The following is a 19,533-nucleotide window of genomic DNA, read 5'->3' as shown; positions in this document are numbered from 1 at the left end:
AAGGAACCACAATAAGCATCTGAAGGAGCAGGGATTGGCAAACTCACGTTGCAGAGAGCATATGCCCATATGCCGCGTACAAACCTATTTTGGTGAGAATCACGGGGGTCACCACGGTGCGCCGTTTCCCATCATCAGCCAGGTGGGTGGAGTTCCCTGTGGCTGGAAAAAGTTTCCCGTTGCGGAACGCGATGAGCTGGAGCTTGCAGAGAGAGTCGTCGGTGGGTCTGACTTCTCTCTTCTGCTTTGGTGAGAAGAGGGACGGTGGGAGCTGAATAGAAGCTTCTACGATCGTGTTCTGAAAGAATATAAACAACAGCAGCAAAAAGAAAAGGTGGTGGTATTAGAATGTAGAAACCAGCAAGCATATTTTACAGTGGTTTACAAATGTTTTCTGAATAGATGCTGAATACTTTTTTAAATGTATACATGGAAGTGTAATAGCTGAAACAATTTATCGGTTCAGTGAGATGTCTGAACACATATCATCACAGAGGCAAAGACTATAAAGATAAAGAGAAAAGAAACTCGATTTCCAAGTTAAAGAAGTAAACAAGAAATAATTTCAAACCAGAGTGATTTTTTTCCCAGGATATCATCTACTGGGGAAGTAGATAGCGTTAAACAGATCAGGAATCTCTGATCACTCTTGATGACAATTTTACGATGACAAAATTTGGTAAATAAGTACAAATGTAGCATATCACAAATGTGAGCATAATTAATTTGGGTTTATGGAACTTTAAGGTGATTTATGATGGATTCAAAACTGTCAAACAGCAAGAGAAAGAAAAGGCACAAACATAATAGAAGCTTAGATTCAGCAAATTCTTCTTTCAGACGTTTCCCTGAGACTAAGAAACACATAATGTTTAGAAAAAAACAGAGTCACAAATAGGAAACAACAGAAGATGCTGGCTGGTCACTGCATGTTTTGCAGACTGCTTTATTAGGAATTTTAAACTAATAAATTATTCAGCATTCAATAAAAAATAAATCTATAAACCCAGGAGGCAAATAATAACTATCTCAAGCAAAACTCCCTGTTTTAAGAATTTATCACAGTCTTTCCCTTGGCACCAACCAACCTCTCTCTCTCTCTCCAATCCAATGTTCAAGCTGCCAATGGAATTTCCTCTTAAGAAATAAATCTGATCATGTTCTTGGTTCTCGAATGATTACAGAATAGTGGGCCCCAAACCTAAGTAAATACGCCATATAATTTGGATAAAAATCTATGCCTCGACTTTAGCGTTTCACACTCCCTACACCCAACTATCATCTGGCCACACTGAATTTCTCTCTGTGTGAACTCCCTCCGTTCTTTATGCCCCTGTGAGAAACACTGCACCAGCCAGTGTCCCTGGCCGAAATGCTCCACTATTCTTCTGTCTGGCAAACTCCAACACGGCAGATTTGATGTTTGGCAGGATAATTGTGTTGGCAAGGTAAAGGACAGGTCAGGATGAGGAAGGTTGGCAGCCAGGAGAAGGACTTTACAAAGCACTCTACAAAGGGCTCTCTCTCTTTTTTCTTTTCTTTTTTGATGATTAATTACCCGAGTCCTCAGTCTCCTGCTTTTACCCTTAGTTGCTTCCTCTCCTGGACTCCCGCGCCCTCCTGCACAATCTCTGGCATAACTCACATTGGCAGCCTCACAGTGACTCACGGCCTGGCCCTCCAGCTAGTGAAGGAGGAATTTTAAGTGCAGATAATCTCACTGGCTTTTCCAGGCCTCTCTTCAGGTTAATAATAGCTCCTGGCAGTCGTATTTGATCACAGTAGCCTATTGTTTATGAAATTAATAGAAGTCCGTGACACACGTTTTTGTTTTTGTTTTTTGTTTTTTTGTTTTTAGGCAAGTGAATGATTTTGAGGTTGTTTTTGACTGCTGTACTTAGAACCATGTTGAAAGCACAGCAGATACCTACAAATGTCTGTTGAATGAAAGTATTTTGGGAGTTTGAATAGTGACAGATGGAACCTTATTTTTAAACTGAAGATACCTAGAAAATATTAGAAATATTTCATCTAGGAAAATGCATGAAAAGGTTTCTGCTATTGTCACAAATATAATCTGGGGGAGGGGGATAACGTGTATTATAATCTCATTCATTAATCTATTGATAATACAGTTCTATTAAGTGTATACATTTCTTTCAAGTATATAATGAGGGATTCAAAAAAGGGGAAATAAACATAGAGGGGGTAAATGGTGATTGGAAAAATAAAATGTTTTTAAAGAAAGGAATAACATCAACAGATTGATTAAAAGGTTTCTTGAAAAAGTGTTACACATACAAGATATTTATTAAAATTTAAGTGTAAAGTTCTTGAATACAAAATTAGAGCTCTGGCTGGGTAGCTAGGTTGGTTAGAGCATCATCTCAACACTGCAAGGCTGCAAGTTTGATCTCCCTTCAGGACACGTACAAGGATTAACCAATGAATACATAAATAAGTGGGACAACAAATTATTCTCTCTCTCTCTCTCTCTCTCTCTCTCTCTCTCTCTCTCTCTCTCTCTCTTCTCTCCCACCTCCTCTAAAAAGGCAATCAATCAAAAAAAAAAAAAACAACTTGAAAATAAAGCATAGTTCTTAGGAAAGTATTACTTCGGATAAATCATTTTTAAAACAAATATTTTCTAACAGAGAGCCAAAAAATGAAACGACACGTATAATTCCTAGAACTCCAAAAACTTTTTTTTCACAAATTTAAACTTGTAAAACCAAACAACTATTTAAAAAACCCAAGTGTATAGATAAGTCAATGAAAAATGAAAGCTTCCTTCAAGACTGATCCATACTTATGGCTTCTACAATATCCTGCGGAGTCCAATAAACAATATTACTAAATAATAATTATAGGTTCCTGTGATGGAGACTAGGTAGCCTAGAGGTGCTAGAAAAGCAAACTTCAGCTATGTCAATAAAGTTTAGAGGTTTATATTAAGAATTTAATATCTGTATATTTAATTTTTTTAAAGAAGTTTTGATCATTTATTACAGAAAGGTTAAAAATCTATTTTTTTTTAAAAAATCACTGAGACACTTATTTAATTTTTTACATTTATCATGATTATATCGTTTGCCAAATGGCCTGAAGTGCAGAATCATAGCGTTTATAATTTCATTTAAACATATATTAATTTTTGAAAGTATGGATCACAGCAATGGAAATAGATATAAACACATGAATTATAGGTAATAAATGAGGAACGTTGCTGTGGGAATCCTTTGGGAAGTGCATGTTTTTGGTATCTGATGCTGATTATTAGAAGCTCCTATGCCACCCTGGGGGAACGAACACAGGGCTGAAATGAGAAGCCGGAACCCGGGCCCAGCCTCACCAGTCAGCAGCTGCCCAGCACTGCCCAGTTGTGTTGTCCTCTCTGGGACATCTCCAAACCCAGGAGCTATCTTTCTAACAAACACATGTGAGGGCCCAGTGGGATCGTGGCCATGACGAAAACAGAAAGCGAAGATACTGTGAGCCAGTGGTATTTTTACTGTGATTATTTCTTTTCAAATTTTTAAAAATATATTTTATTGATTTTTTACAGAGAGGAAGAGAGAAGGATAGAAAGGTAGAAACATCAATGAGAGAGAAACATCAATCAGCTGCCTCTTGCACAACCCCACTGGGGATGTGCCAGCAACCAAGGTACATGCCCTGACTGGAATCGAACCTGGGACCTTTCAGTCCACAGGCCGACGCTCATCTCTACTGAGCCAAACTGGTTTTGGAACTATGATTATTTTTAAAAATATATTAGTGTTGATTTCAGAGAGGAAGGGAGAGGAAGAGACAGAAACATCAATAGAGGCATGCGTAGATAGGGAATCGAACCATAACCTCCTGGTTCATAGGTGGACACTCACCCACTGTGCCACACGAGATGAGCAGTATTTTTATTATTAATGCTGCAGTGTGGTGAGTGGTTATCTGGTGGCAGAAGAGAGTGCGAAGAGGGAGGAGAAGACTTCTCACAATCATCTAGAAGCTCCTCATGTTTTCCCTTTTACAATTCTGGTGTTAATTTCAATACTAAAAATGGACTAAGTCTGAACACACATAAAATCAATGTTGTTATGGAGCTTTTAAAATGCCTTAATTTGCTAAATTGCTAAATTCCTATATATCTATTTATCTATTTATAATGACATTAAGGTGAGAAGAACATGTGAAGTATGCTAAGTGATGTTCACTCAAATACTTCTAGACTTCAACATCATTCCTTATAGAACAATCTGGAGTCCCACCACCATGTAATTGATAAATTTCTCTGAAATCCTAATTTGTTTAAGTCTATGGAAGTCTAATATTAAATTAGAGTCAAAGAGTCACCTGATTTAAAAGAATAAAAACTAATTTATCCCTGTTTTCTTAATCCTCAGCCATTGGATTTCAAACAGATAGATATGATGACGCATCCTAATTGTTTTCTTGTGTCTACTTGGTGTTGAGCTGCATACCACCTTTTGATTATTTCACCACTAAAGATGAACAGGGATTATGTTTGCCTTTAGAATTAATGTTTTAAACTGACTTTCTTTGCTAATTAAGTATGGCTGTTAATTTTTATTCAACATTTACTGAATGTTTCATTGCTCTGTGCTTGGCACTAGATATACACAATAAAATAAGTCAAGGTTCCAGCCCTCAAATATCCATCATTTAATGAGAGGGACCACAAGTATAATAAAGCAATAATAAGAGCTAACATTTATTAGGAGCTTATTCTCTGCCAGCCACTGTTGTTAATGTCTGTACATTTACCTCATTTAATCCTCTTAATAATCCTTTGAGTTACATACCATTTCATGATTCCTGTGTAACAGATGAGGAGTTGACATCAGAGAGGTTAAGTACTTGCCCCAGTTTGCACAGCTATTAACTGGGGAAGCAGAAAGTGAATCTAGAAAGCCCACATTTTTAGTCACCATATGCTGTGGCCTCTCTCCATCCTATAACTCAACTCACCATCACATCGGCTTCTAATTATTCTGGAGAATGAACAAGGCACCATGAGACTGGCAGGCAGTGATGAATTCTGAGGAAGAAAAGATGGTGCCATGTGCATGGAGGCTTACTGGGAGAGGAGCAGGGGTGATGCTGAGGGCACAGAAAAGGGCAGAAATGAGGGCAGGAAGCAAAATCCTACATAATAAAAGAGTAATATGCAAATTGACTGTCACACCAACACACAAAGATGGCTCTCCCTATGTGGACACAAAATGGCTGCCACAAGATAGCCAGCAGGGGAGGGCAGTTGGGAGGGACCAGGCCTACACGGGAGGGAAGTTGGGGTTGATCAAGCCTGCAGAAGAGGGCAGTTAGGGGTGACCAGGCCAGCAAAGAAGGGAAGTTGGGGGCAACTGGGCCTGCAGAGAAGAGCAGTTGGGAAGGACCCAGGCTTGTAGGGGAGAGCAGTTGGGGGGGAAGGGGGAAAATCAGGCCTGCAAGAGAGGGCAGTTAGGGGTGACCAAGCCTTCAGGGGAGAACAGTTAGGGGGGGACCAGGCCTGCAGGGGAGGACAGTTAGGGGCAAACTGGCTGGCGGGGGAGGGGGGACAGTTAGGTATCATCAGGCTGGAAGGGGAGTGGTTAGGGGGTGATCAGACTGGCAGGTAGAAGGGGTTAGGGGCAATCAGGAAGGTAGGCAGGAGAGCAGTTGGGAGCCAATCCTAAATTATGAGAGTGATGTCCGACTGTGCGAGTGATGTCTGACTGCCCATTTAGGCCCGATCCCTGGGATTGGACCTAAATGGGCAGTCGGACATCCCTGGAGGGGTCCCAGATTGGAGAGGGTGCAGGCTGGGCTGAGGGACACACACTCCCATGCACAAATTTCGCACACCAGGCCCCTAGTGTGTGTGTGTGTGTGTGTGTGTGTGTGTGTGTGTGTGTCTGAGATGAGGGAAATAGGTGACACATAGGTAAAAACTGATTTCTACATTACTGTCAAGAAAGGTTTAAAGAACCAATTCTTCCAAAACACTGGTGGAAAGCAATCAAGGACGGCCCCTACATTGGTAAGGACTGCGTTTTTTTATGGATTTAACTTCATATGCTAACATATTTTCTCACTGTAGGGCAATATAATCAATTATTGGATGTTCAAGTTACCTACTGCTATATTCAAAGCATTCAGGAGAAGAAAAAAAAACACAGGCACAATGAATATAAATTGTCCTGGTTATAAAGTTTCTGAATTTAGCCAACTAAATGCCAAGTTTTCCGTTAAAGTGCTAAAACATTGTGAGCTGCCGACATTATACTGAGTTTGTGTCACAAAGGATGCATTCCTCTTTTACTCCATTTGAATCATGGCCACGTATGAATCCTGGGTAATAGTGGAATGTGTTCTTGGTTTCTGGACACAAAATGATCATAAAAGGGTAGAACAGTGTGAAATTGACACATGTGAATGTTCACTTAAAGCTTTCTACTCTTAGCAAGTAGAAACTCTTTTTACCGAGAGGGTAGATTGTGTAATTGATACAATATATAGGGTTTTGCCATTTTTTAACCAACTGTGATCCCCTCAGATGGAAGGACTCCTCAATTGCAGGTGCTCCTCAAGGACACACACCTCTCTCTCATGGGCTTGTGTGCAATGCTGTTTCTATTCCTTTTGTGGTTTTCCTCACCAAAAAAAAATGCAATAACCCAAGGATCAGGCCTGCAGCGGTATTGCTGGGTACACCACGCGTGCTCACAGAGCCCAGAAGAACACATGCATCATGACAACTTCCCTCTGAGTACACAGCACCCAGTACACAGATGACCATCAACCATCCTGACCCAGTTGAGAATGTCTCGGGTGGTGGTGAAATTGGCCGTTTCTGAATTTACCAAACTGGCTTGCCCTGTGGAGGTCAGGGTAAGGTATGACAAAATACATGAACTCTCCATTCTTTCATTCATTCACTCACCCATTCAATATTTCTTGAGTGGCTACAATGCATCAACACCTCACACCTATGTGATCAATTACTATGCAGCCCTCTAAGAGATTACCATACTGCCTGTGACCTACACTTCAGAAAAAAGCCAGAGAAATTACTTAATAATCAACATCTACAGAGAACACAGTCACACATGGCCACACCAAGTGAAACAAACAAACAAACAAACAAACAAACAAAAATGTGGTCACATTAGGGACCTCCACTATTTCCTTCAATGTAGTTCAATGAAACACATCTAAACCCCAAATTAAAAAATAATAATAATAAAATCAATAAAAATGCTTCTGATTTTTTCCTGCTGCAAAAAACCCACACATTTTCTCAAGACATATCACGTAGGACTTCTTTGCCAAGAATCTTGATATACAGGTTGCCTGATTAACTGCCTTGTCTCAAGGCTGATTTCCCATTAGGTCCAGTGGGCCCACAGCCAAAAGCACGTGATACTTTCATGTCTTTAAAATCAGGAGCAATAAAAAGGAAATGTAAGGTCAAAGAAAATGTTTCACTTTGTAATATTAATGTATTCATCTTCCTACCACAGAAGTTGTCAAAGATTCAACTTTGATATTTTTGAACGCAGCAAGGAGTCCAAGGGGTGAAAAATGCCTGGGCTCTAGGAAGCTATCCCATAGCCATTCCTGGTCTGAATTTATTTTACAACAACAGCGAAAATCATACCAATACTCCCTGCCCCCAAATAACATCTATTAAGGTTATTCTGCAAGGCAGACCATGCTGAATGCCTAACGGGAAAGGGTCTGAAGTGCTTAGAGGTGATCACGTACCTTCAGTGCCAGGCTGGAAAACGTGTTGGAAACATTGCACTTGAAGCTCAGCTGCTTATCCAGGCCTCCGTCGGGGTCCCGCCTCCCATAGTCAGACAGGCCTGTGCGGTCTGGGGCGGCCACTTTCTGGAACACGGTGCATGTCATTCCGGTGAAGCCAGTCGCCTTGATGACATAAGCTTCCAGTGCGATATTGGGGGAATACTTGAAAAGTCAACCAAACAGGAGTTATAAGAGATTTACAATGGGGGGAGGGGAGGAAGCATGTGCAAAGAAATTTCAAATGCAAAACACTCATACATTCAAAGAGAACACTTAGATTCTTACTGAACAAAGACACTATGCAGCCAGATGCAAAAGGGGACAGGATATGTACCATAAAAGATATTGGAAACAAAAGCACAAAATAGAAAGTACCCATGAAGAGGAAAAGAGTAAGTCTTAAGTGGGGAGGATCAGACATAAATCCAAAGTCAATTAAAAATAATTTATTTTAAGAGTGCCTTGCAGAAAACAGTAGGCTGAAAAGGAAATGTCTTATAAAATCTAGAGATATGGGTCAGCCCTTTTTAATGATGGCAGTACAGGAAGAGTAATAAGGATTTAGGAGATTCACTTAAAAGTCACCTTGTTCAGCACTTCATGTCATAGTCATCACTTTTTCTTTTACAGGGTGATCTAGTTAATTCTTTGCATTAAGTTGCACAGATAAAAATTTTATACAGGCTCACTCCAAGGTGCTGCTGCCATTATACTGTATATAGAGCCACCCTAAGATTCCAAAAAACTACTAAAACTGATAAGTAAATTCAGTAAAGTAACAGGATACAAAATAAATATCCAGAAACCAGTTAAAATTATATACACCAATACTGAACTATCAGAAAGGAAAAATAAGAAAACAATCCCATTTATCACTAAATTAAAAAAAAAAAATCCTGGGAATAAATTTATCCAAGGATGTAAAATACGGAAAATTGTAAGACACTGAAGAAAGAAAGTGAAGAAGATACAAATAAATGGAAGCATATACTGTGTCTGTAGACAGGAAGAATTAGGATCTTTAAATGCCCATACTAACCAAAATAATCTATAGATTCAATGCAATTCCTATTCACAGAACTATAACAAATATTTCAAAAAATTTATATGGAACCACAGAAGATACAGAATAACCACAGCAATCTTGAGAAAGAAGAACAAAGTTAGAGGAATCACACTATCTGATAACAAACTATACTACAAGGCCATAGTAATCAAAACAGCATGATACTGACAGAAAAAACAGACATATAGAGTAATTGAACAGAACAGAGTCCAGAAATAAACCCATACTTCATGGTCAGTGATATATGAAAAAGGAATCAAGAACATACAATGGGGTAAAAATAGTCTATTCAATAAATTGTGTTTGGAAATTGTATAGATACATGCAAAAAAAATGAAACTAGACCATCTTATTTAACCATAAAAATGAATAAACTCAAAATGGATTAAACGTTAGACTCAAAACCATAAAAATCCTAAAAGAAAATATAGGCAGTAAAATCTAACACTCCTTTGTAGCAGTATTTTTCTGATACATCTCCTCGGACAAGGGAAACAAACAAACAAACAAAATAAACAAATAGGACTACATCAAAGTAGAAAGTTCGTGCACAGCAAAGGAAACCATCAACAAAACAAAAAGACAACCCATTGTAAAGGAGAACATTTTTGACGATATATCTGACAACGGGTTAAACCCCAAATTTATAAAGAACTTATAAACCTCAATACCAAAAAACTAAAGAATCCAATTTAAAAATGGGCAAAGGACCTGAACAGACATTTCTCTAAGGAGGACATACAGATGGCCAAAAGACACACAAAAAGATGCTCAATGTCACTAATTATCAGAGAAATGCAAATTAAAATCACAATGAGATACCATCTTATACTTGTCAGAATGGCTATCATCAATGAATCAACAAATAGGTGTTGGCAAGGATGTGCAGAAAAGGGAACCCTAATGCAGTGGTCGGCAAACTGTGGCTCTCAAGCCACATGCAGCTCTTGAGTTGTGGTTTGCCTCTCTGTTGACTAATGAGTTGGCCGACCACTGCCCTAATGCATTGTTGGTGAGAATGCAGACTGGAGCAGCCACTGTGGAAAGCAGTATGGAGCTACCTCAAAAAATTAAAAATACAACTGTGTTCTGATCCAGCAATTCCATTTCTGGGAATATACCTAAAGAAACCCAAAACATTAATTTCAAAGAATATATGTACCCCTATGTTCATTACAGCATTATTTACAATAGCCAAGATTTGGAAGCATATCAAGTATCTATCAGTAATGAGTGGATAAAAAAAAAAAAAAGCTGTGGTACATTTACACAATGTAATACTACCCAGCTGTAAAAAGAAGGAAAATCTTACATTTACGACAGAATGGATGGACCTGGAGGATATTATGCTAAGTGAAATAAACCAATCAGAAAAACACAGTGCCACATGTTTTCACTTCTATCGATATATGGAATCTAATGAAAAAGTAAACTAACAAAACAAAAACAGATTCACTGATACTAAGAACAGACTGACAGCTGACAGAGGGGAGAGAAGTTGGGAATTGGGTGAAAAAGCTATGGGATTTAGCAAACAAACAAATAAAAAACCCCATAGGTAGTCAGCAGCATGATGATTAGCAGAGGGAAAGGAGGGAGGGGAGACAGAAGAAGGTAAAGTGGGGTACAAAGTGATGGAAGGAGACTTGTCTTGGGGTGGTGAACACACAATACAATGTACAGAAAGCGGTTCAGAGTTACCTCAAAAAATTAAAAAACTTTCATTAACCATTGCCACCCCAATAAATTCAATTAAAAAATGAAAGCAAAAAACAAAAACAAAACAAAAACAAAAAACAAAGAAAAAAAGAAACAATTTTAAAAACTTCACGAGTGAGACTGAACTTAGGGGTCTTCTAAATGTAGGCCATGTGGATACTACAGCCTCCACCCCCCTTCCGGAGGCCTGCCAGCATCACTCCCATCTCAGCACCACGCAGAGAGGGCACACCCAGGGAGGTGACAGAACTGACCGTAGAGGACAATACAGAGTCTCTTTCACTATGAAGGATGGGTCAGTGCATGCCTACTCCATAGGCAAGGCACCCTTCTGAGTACCACATGTGGACCAAGTCCCCGTATAAAAAATGTTCTGTAAAGCACAGGACTTTTCAGAATGGCATTCTAGAACCAGGCGGCGCTTACTGTGGAGTACACGTGGGCTCCGTTGGCCAGGCGGTGCGTGGCGATGCGCTGCAGGCACTGCACGATCCGGCTGCAGGCCTTTGCCTCCCTCTGGGCCAGCCATAGGACGCGCTCATCGGCCAGCATGATGTTGCTTGCGATGTCCACCATCACGTCCCCTAACTGGCAGGCGGGCGGGAGAGAAAAGAAACCTCTTAGCAAGCTGTGTTACATCATCCAAATGCTCCTGAGAGACCAAGATGGGCAGGTAGTCTAAACTTCCCAGTGACAGGCCAACAGGCTCTGTCCTTGTTTCCCATTACTGCCTCTCCAGGTAAGAAGAGCACATTTGGCTGAAACTGGTTTGGCTCAGTCGTTAGGGCATCGGTCTGCGGACTGAAGGGTCCCAGGTTCGATTCCTTTCAAGGGCATGTACCTTGGTTGTGGGCACATCCCCTGTGGGGGGTGTGCAGGAGGCAGCTGATCAATGTTTCTCTTTCATCAATGTTTCTAACTCTCTATCCTCTCTGTAAAAAAATCAATAAAATATATTTAAAAAAAAAGAAAGAAAGAGAATAGCACATTCGATTACGACCATTAGTGATAGGTAAGTCAAAACAGGGTAATGACGTGATCACCAAACCACTGGTGAAAAGATGGACATGTGGCATTTAAATGGAGGGAGGGGGAGAGGGAAGACAACTTAATCACGAGGAAGGAAAAGATATCCCATGATCCACAAATGGAAAGATCTAAAGTCTTTTTCTGGGAAACCACTTAGAAACATGTTGTGTGTATGTGTGTGTGTGTGTGTGTGTGTGTGTGTGTGTGCGTTAGCTTAGTATTATCATGAAGAAACGTTCACTGCCTAGCTTTTTAGTTTCCAGTCACATTCAAAACCCTAGTCATGTCCAACCACAGGAAGTTCCCGCCTGCACCGAGCCATGGAGTGTGTCCTCTCACAGGTAGCTTCCTCTACCTCGAATGAACTCGTCCTTCCCTGTCCCAACTCCATGAAATAAACGGATCCAAAGACGTGCTCACTTTTGCATTCCTTGCTTTATTGAGTTATGAACGGAGCCAGTGGGTTCTTTTTATTCACTCAGTTAGTACAGGTGTCAGCATCTGTCAGGCAATGCCAGTGGAATGTCCATTGACTACATCTGACTTGCATGCCCGTGTCGGAGAATGCACTGGACGTGCAGGGCTAATGAGAGGCACCGTGTCCAGGGGGGGGGCAAGGATTGAGCAAATTGTTCCCAAGAGGGAGATCTATGGCAGGAAGAACAACAAGAGCCCTCCCGGGGGTGGAATCAGAAGAGTGAGAAGCCAGCTGGCTCTCTAATCAAGACATAAGCGTCAAAGGTGTGAGGCCCCGAAGCCGAGCCAGAGAGCCAAGTCTTCTGATTATCACAGAGGATCCCAGCGGAGCATTCCAACCTCTTCTGCACCCACCACTCCTCTCAAGATGCATCATCATGAGGGCTGAGGTGGGTTTGAACAAATTCAGTCTATGCCACCCAGAGTCCACGTCTCACAGACAGGACTATGGAAATGCACCAGATACCAAACCCGGGAACCAGGGGCGCAATAACTAGAGTCAGTACAGCGGTGAAGACCAGGACTTTCAAATCCTGACCCCTAACACCAGTACCTTCCTTTATGTGTATAAGGGGGACAGGAACACTTGTCTGTTCTGAATGTTGTGAAGATGAAGTTCCGATAACACAGAGAAGGCTCCCAAGACCATGCCCGGCACAGGGCAAACACAAAGTGTGAGCTCTCCTTGGAATTGTACTGCTCCTGTTTCTAACTCTTGGATCTCAATCTAGGTTCTCTTTGAGGATTGCAGGCTCTGGAAGAAGTGCTAGGAAGGGCGCATATGCAAACAGGACCCATGTGTTCAACAAAACTGCCTCTTCCTCCTCATCCTGGACCCATGCAATTAAAAAAGAAATACTTCACTGGCCTCACACTGCCCCGCCCAGAGTGCATCATGGTCTGTCCTTATTTTACTTTCAATGTAAACGCCCCAAGGGCAGGAGCACCTCAATGTCCTACTTATATTTATAGCCTTATTCACAAGGAGTCGAACTCCTGGTATAAAAGCCAATAGCAATACAATATTCATTTGCTCACTGACTAAATATTTACCAAGGACCAAGGTGAGCAGGACACTGTCCTGAGCAATGGAGACAGAGCAGTGAAAGAAACACACTTATAATCTAGTGAAGAAAATATGAAATAAGTACATTTTTTAAAAGTGCTCTAAGCCTTAGCCAATTTTGCTCAGTGGTTAGAGTCTCAGCCCTCTGATTAAGGGGGTCACAGGTTTAATTCCAGTCGAGGGTATGTGCCTTGCAATGCAGGCTCAATCCCTGGCCCCCTGTCAGGGTGTGTGTAGAAGTCAATCAATCGATGTGTCTCTCTCACATCAATGTTTCTCTCTCTGTCTCTCCCTCTCCCTTCCACTCCCTCTAAAAATCAATGGAAAAAATATCCTCTGGTGAGGATTAACAACAACAAAAAAAAGTGCTTTACATTACAACTGCAATGAAGGAAATCAGCAGAATAATATAAGATGAAGAGTAATGGAATTTCATTCAAACACCCATTCTCAGAGGGCATTTTCCCCAAACCCAAGAAATTAACAGCATCAACTGACAGAGAATGAGGAAGAGGCTTTGCAGAATCCTGAGCCTGTTTGCACAGTTCATGGACCACTAGTATCCCCAGCATTGATTCCTACTAAACAGGTGTGTGTGTGGGGGTGAATTTCATCCTAGCAGAAGCCCTAATTTCTGAAGTTATGAAGGGTAGTGACTCCCATATGTCAATTACTAAATATGCAGATCAGCTGTTTATACAGCAATTATAATAATTCCCATTCAGAGTAGCTGGAATAATTTGGCTAAGTTTTTGTCTATTATTTTTACCTGCTGTTATTTTAAAATTTCATACAAAAATAAATAGGATATAGGAGATGATATGGCAAAAAAGGCCCTCTGGCTCTCAGAAAAGAAATCCCCACCTGCTGCAAAAACTTAAAAAGAAAAAAAAAAAACAAAACACAGGAAAATACTGGTTTTACTCTAAGGAAGTGTTTAACGGATTCTCACAATGACAAAAAAACTACTTGTTTTATACTTTTAAAAAGTTTTAAATGTACAAACTTTATTATGACCTAACATGAGGCCTGCTGGCTACTGAAAAACTATGATTATTATATGATTAAAAACCACTGCTATGGCTCACTTGATAACACTAGTAATGAAATTTAATCTACACTAATAAAAGTGAAACATGCAAATTGACCATACCTTCATGATGCCCACCAGTCAATCAGGAGTGAGAATGCAAATTAGCACGACAAAGATGGATTATATGGCCCTGCCCCCCAGCCACTCTGGGCCTCTGGGCAGCCTCATGCAGGCACAGAGCAGCCAGTTGGGGCAGGATGCCTGCTATGAGGGGAAGGGTAGGAGCAGAGGCAGCTATAGGAGCTTTAAGTGAAGACTTAAAGCGGTGGTCAGAGCGAAGGCCTGGGTCCCCAGTGCCGGAGGAAAACCGGTGCCAGCAGCCAGGGGAAGGAAGGCCTATTGCACCAATCTCTTAGCACAGTGGTTGGCAAACTGCACCTCGCGAGCCACACGCGGCTCTTTGGCCCCCTGAGTGTGGCTCTTCCACAAAATACCATGGCCTGGATGAGTCTATTTTAAAGAAGTGGAGTTAGAAGAAATTTAAATTTAAAAAAATTTGGCTCTCAAAAGAAATTTCAATCGTTGTACTGTTGATATTTGGCTCTGTTGACTAATGAGTTTGCTGACCACTGTCTTAGTGCAACAACCCTCTAGTGTGTTAATAATTCTAAGACAAGAAATATCTGTAAGAAGGTATGCATGCAGTTAACTGGAGTGACTGCCTCAGTTGAGAAAAACCTATGTTCTTCATCATTGCATGCTAAATGGCAAAGAACTAAGGACAAGGTTAGGATGCCACATTTTGCCAAGAGCAGGGAATCATAAAATGCTGTAGGCGTGTGTGGCTGGGTTACGGAAGCAGCTCTGAATGGAGGCAAAAAGGGCACCAAGGAAGAGCACTGCATAAAGCATTCCCCTGGAGTAAAAAGTATTCTCAGAATCTGACTCACAGAGAGCTTCAAACCTGCAGCCGGCATGAGGAGGCATTGTACTTCCCCTTGACCTCATTCCCTGGAGGCCACCGCAGCCCCAGAAGGGTCAGGAGGCCTCCCGCACCTGCTCCTCCACCTGTCACACTCAGCAGCCGGGATCAGATGAAAGTGCGCAGGAACGCACTCCATCACAGATAAAGGCCAGAGGATGAAAATGCCACATTAATGACAATGAAATGTTAAATGTCATCTGTTTTAAGAGACAGAATAGTTCTTGCTCTTCTCGATACAGGGGCTGAGCAAAAGGAGGTTCACAGTTGTTCAGACGGAAAAAGACATGCAGGTTATGATGATTACAACAGCCCAATAAACTCTGTGTTTCCTGGACTCTCAGCTGTAGACCTATTTTTGCCCACTCTTGCATATATGTTTGGAATCCTGATCTGAATGAGACTAAAATCATCAGTAAATTTCATGAAGTTGATGTGGTGGCATAGGAAACACAGAAGATAATGACATAAACTAAACAATATTTCATTTCAATGTAGTAGGAAAGTAATATAACACTGAAGGCAGGATATTTATGTGCCTGGGAGTTAAATTCTCCTGGGTTAAGATTTCAATTCTGTCTCAAGTTAGATGCCCAGGAGTAAATTATTAGCCTCTCCAAGACTCAGTTTGCTCTTTTGTAAAATGAGGTTGGAAATCCTATGAAAAATGCTTAGAACATCTCATTCTATAGTAAATTAAGAGAAAAAAATAACAAAAAATATCTTTATTAAACAATTAATGCTTATTTATTTTATTTTTTTAGAAAAACCAAATAATCTAGATCCCTTTGGGCTTCTCTTCACACTTTTCCTTTTTCAAGCAGAAAGCAGCAGGGGGCACTCTTGTTGATTCTAATCACCAGGAAAGCAAGAATTACAGGCACAGTATGGGTGAGGCAGCAAGTGGGGCAGTTGTTTGGGGACAGCTAGAATGCAAATGAGAACTATGGGAACTGACAAGCAGTTCACACTGGACTAAATAAAAATAACAGCAGCTGATGCTGTTCTTAAAGTCCAAATATTCTTCAGGATTTCCTCCTAGGAATGAATTAAGTATACAACTGCGATGACGCCTAACTTAAAGAACGGCATTCCCCTGATTGATTTTAATCAGGAAATGGCTCTTCAGTGAGAGTCAAGTTGTGAAAGTGTATTTACATTACTCTTAACTAGCTCCAGAGACCTGCATGTCTTGGGATCCCACTACTGGCTTCTGGCTTAAACTGTCAATATTCAATAGAAGGTCTCACTGAGTTAACGATCAGGACCTATGGCAAATATTAAACCTCTGGTTCTACTGTGGCATAGAGGTGGTGACAGTGATAATGATGATGATAGAACAGGAGAAAGAAGTGAGGAAGGAAGAGGGGAAAGATGCTGAGAATAATGCTGCATTTATTCTTCATTACCTTTCAGGAAGGATTTGATGTAGCCAAGCAACATTTTAAAAATAATTATTTTTAAATAAGAGCACATACATAAAGAGTGGGAAATGCAGACTTAAGAGAAGAAAAAGAGGCAGAGACACATTAAAAATATGCATAGAAGGCAGAGCTGCTGCGACTGGGAGAAAGGTGATCCTTGCTATGTTTCTAGTCCAGGCGATAAAGGTAGCCAACAGAAAGGTGAACATTTCGTCCAGGTAGACGAAGTTGCTTTTATGACAAATTCTAGGAACTTGGGAGGTATACTTGTCCAGAGACACAGGATACAATGGACACCTTAACTACATATGGAAAAGCTTAACTTCTAAGGTTACTTCAATTCTCCCAGTGGAAGGAGATTCTGTGTTTTCTGATTACAAAAATGTCTATGCATCTCCCTTTCTAGAAGAATCGAGAGCTGAGTACTCTGGACAATTCTCCAGCGGAAAGAGAAAGTCCCTGAAGAGAAAAGAGTTGTCTCTTTCTACTTACAACTGACCAAGCAGAAAACAAAGACTCCTCCAGGGGCCAAGAACAAAACAACAGTAGGACTGGGAGCTCTGTGAGTGAACTCTGCCCCCAAGAGACTGTGTCTTGACATCCACAAGGGGCCAAGGACCCACCCACACAGGCCTTGCAGGAGCAGACCAGCGATGAAGCTGATACAAAGAGGACACCTCCAGGCTCAGGGCACACTAGCACCAAAACAGCCTCACAGAAGAAGGAGCCTCACAGAAGAAGGAAGTCAAAGGACTTGAAACTTGATCTTGATTCAAGGTTGAAGGAGTAAGTTGTCCTCCCTCACAGCTTATCAACACAAGGTGTGAGGTCAGATTTCACAGGATTTCCAAGGTCTGAAAAACCTCTAGCTGAGAACTAATTCCAAAGGAACCAATTACCTTGGGATTGTCCCCAGGCACTTAGCAGAAGCAAACATATCACACTTACTAATAATGATAAATTAGGCCATTATCATTAATATCCTGTATCACCAATACTAATCAACATTGTTCTGAGGTCCTCACCAATGGATAATTAGAAAAAAGAAAAAAAGAAAACACACACAAAACAAACAAACAAACAAACAAGAAACATTTAATACAGGAACAGAAAGACTAATTGTTATTTGCTGGTGACATAATTGCCTGTCTTAAAAAAAAAGATCCCACATACCAATTGCAAAATTATAAGGTAACCAGACATAAGGTCTACATTTTTCAAAAACCATAATCAACCCTGGCCCCCTGGCCGGGTAGCTCAGCTGGTTAGAGCATCATCCAGATGGATACTCCAAGGTTGTGGGTTTGATACCCATTCAGGGCACATACAAGAAGCAACCAATGAGTGTATATCTCATAAGTAAGTGGAACAACAAATCAATGTCTGTTTGTCTCTTTCTCTTTCAAACCAATCATTTAATTTAAAAAAAATTAAGGAAAACTGAACATGGACTAGATATTTCATGATATTAAGGACTTAGAACTCATTTTGGTGACATAATAAATATGGTTCTATTTTAAAATTCCTTATATTGTGAAAAAACTATGGATAAAATATGACAACCAGAGTTCACTATTAAATGATGCAGCATTGAGAAAGAAAGAGAAAGGGTGGAGGAGAGAAAGAAAGGAAGGAAGGAAATGAATGAACAAACAGGGAAAAAGAGGAAAAAGGAGAGAGGGATAGAGGGCAAAGGAAATGAATGGATGAAAGGAATACATGCGGTAAATACTGAAAATTGGTGAAGGTGAAAGATATAATGTAGGTATTAATACAAACATTCTCCTATACTTTTAGAATGTCCCAACAGAGAGTTTCTACAAACTTTTCAGGAGGTTAGACCCAAAGGGAAAAACGTTACACAAGTAAGTAGAGAATATGAACACATAATAGTGGTTGTCAAGGCCTGTGCATTTCTCAAAGATATGCTGGCCAGCATCGCCTGGAACTTAACTAGAAATGCAAACTTTGCTTGGCAAACCCCTCAGGTAACACAGAGGCAGGGTTAAGTTTGAGAAACAGTGCTCTGGACAGGACCACAAAGCCAGCAGCTGTGTCTCTTGCAAGGCTGAACAACACAGAAATGTCTGACAAGCGAGATCAAGGAGCCAAAATCAGTTTGGCTATGTGGATAGAGCGTCGGCCTTCGGACTGAAAGGTCTCAGGTTCAGTTCCGGTCAAAAACATATACATTGGTTGCGGGCACATCCCTGGTAGGGACCATATAGGAGGCAGCTGATGGATGTTTCTAGCTCTCTATCCCTCTCCCTTCCTCTTTGTAAAAAATCAATAAAATATATTTAAAAAAAAAAAGATCAAGAAGGAAAAACAAAAAGTTGGAAATAGTAAAAAGAAAAAAACAACAGCCAATACAGAAGTGACTATTTTAAAATATATGTGTGTGTGTATATATATATATATATATATATATATATATATATTATTGATTTTCCATAGAGAGGAAGGGAGAGGGATAGAGAGCTAGAAATGTCAATGAGAGAGAAACATCGATCAGCTGCCTCCTGCACACCCCCTACTGGGAATGTGCCCGCAACCAATGTACATGTTCTTGACTGGAATCGAATCTGGGACCTTTCAGTCTGCAGACCGATGCTCTATCCACTGAGCCAAACTGGTTTCGGCAGAAGTGACTATGTTTTAAAGTGAGTTAAAGACTTCGCATTTTTAAACCTGTGCAAAACAATGTGCCCAACCAGCTGCTCAGTAAACTAGCCCTAAGAGCTGCCTCACTTCCCCTTTGGAACTAGAGTGCAGCTAGGGACCACCATACAACCAGAACAAACCTCTCCCACCTTCTCAGCTTTGGAAATGGACAGGGGATGCTTTCATCATGCTCCTAAACATGGAACAGGTGCTGATCTGCCTGACAGGCAGCCTTCAGCTGTTTTCAAAAAGACCCCACTGAACACA

The 19,533-nt window shown here is 40.7% G+C and overlaps 1 protein-coding gene across 3 annotated transcripts in view; it reads right to left on the bottom strand.

The window, feature by feature from the left end:
* ADGRA3 (adhesion G protein-coupled receptor A3) overlaps window positions 1–19,533 on the bottom strand; it is a 109,011-nt gene that overhangs the window by 27,389 nt on the left and 62,089 nt on the right. For all 3 annotated transcript variants that reach the window (XM_036419524.2, XM_045573675.1, XM_036419532.2), the window contains 3 exons: window positions 11,018–11,179; window positions 7,765–7,968; window positions 85–298 (listed from right to left, as the gene is read on the bottom strand). In XM_036419524.2, the coding sequence (XP_036275417.2) occupies window positions 85–298; window positions 7,765–7,968; window positions 11,018–11,179 (580 nt within the window). The remainder of the gene's footprint in view (window positions 1–84; window positions 299–7,764; window positions 7,969–11,017; window positions 11,180–19,533) is intronic.

This window comes from Pipistrellus kuhlii, unplaced genomic scaffold (assembly GCF_014108245.1).
Source record: "Pipistrellus kuhlii isolate mPipKuh1 unplaced genomic scaffold, mPipKuh1.p scaffold_m20_p_1, whole genome shotgun sequence".
NCBI lineage: Eukaryota > Metazoa > Chordata > Mammalia > Chiroptera > Vespertilionidae > Pipistrellus > Pipistrellus kuhlii.
The sequence above is the reverse complement of the archived record's forward strand: the minus strand, read 5'-3'. Positions and strand labels throughout refer to the sequence as shown.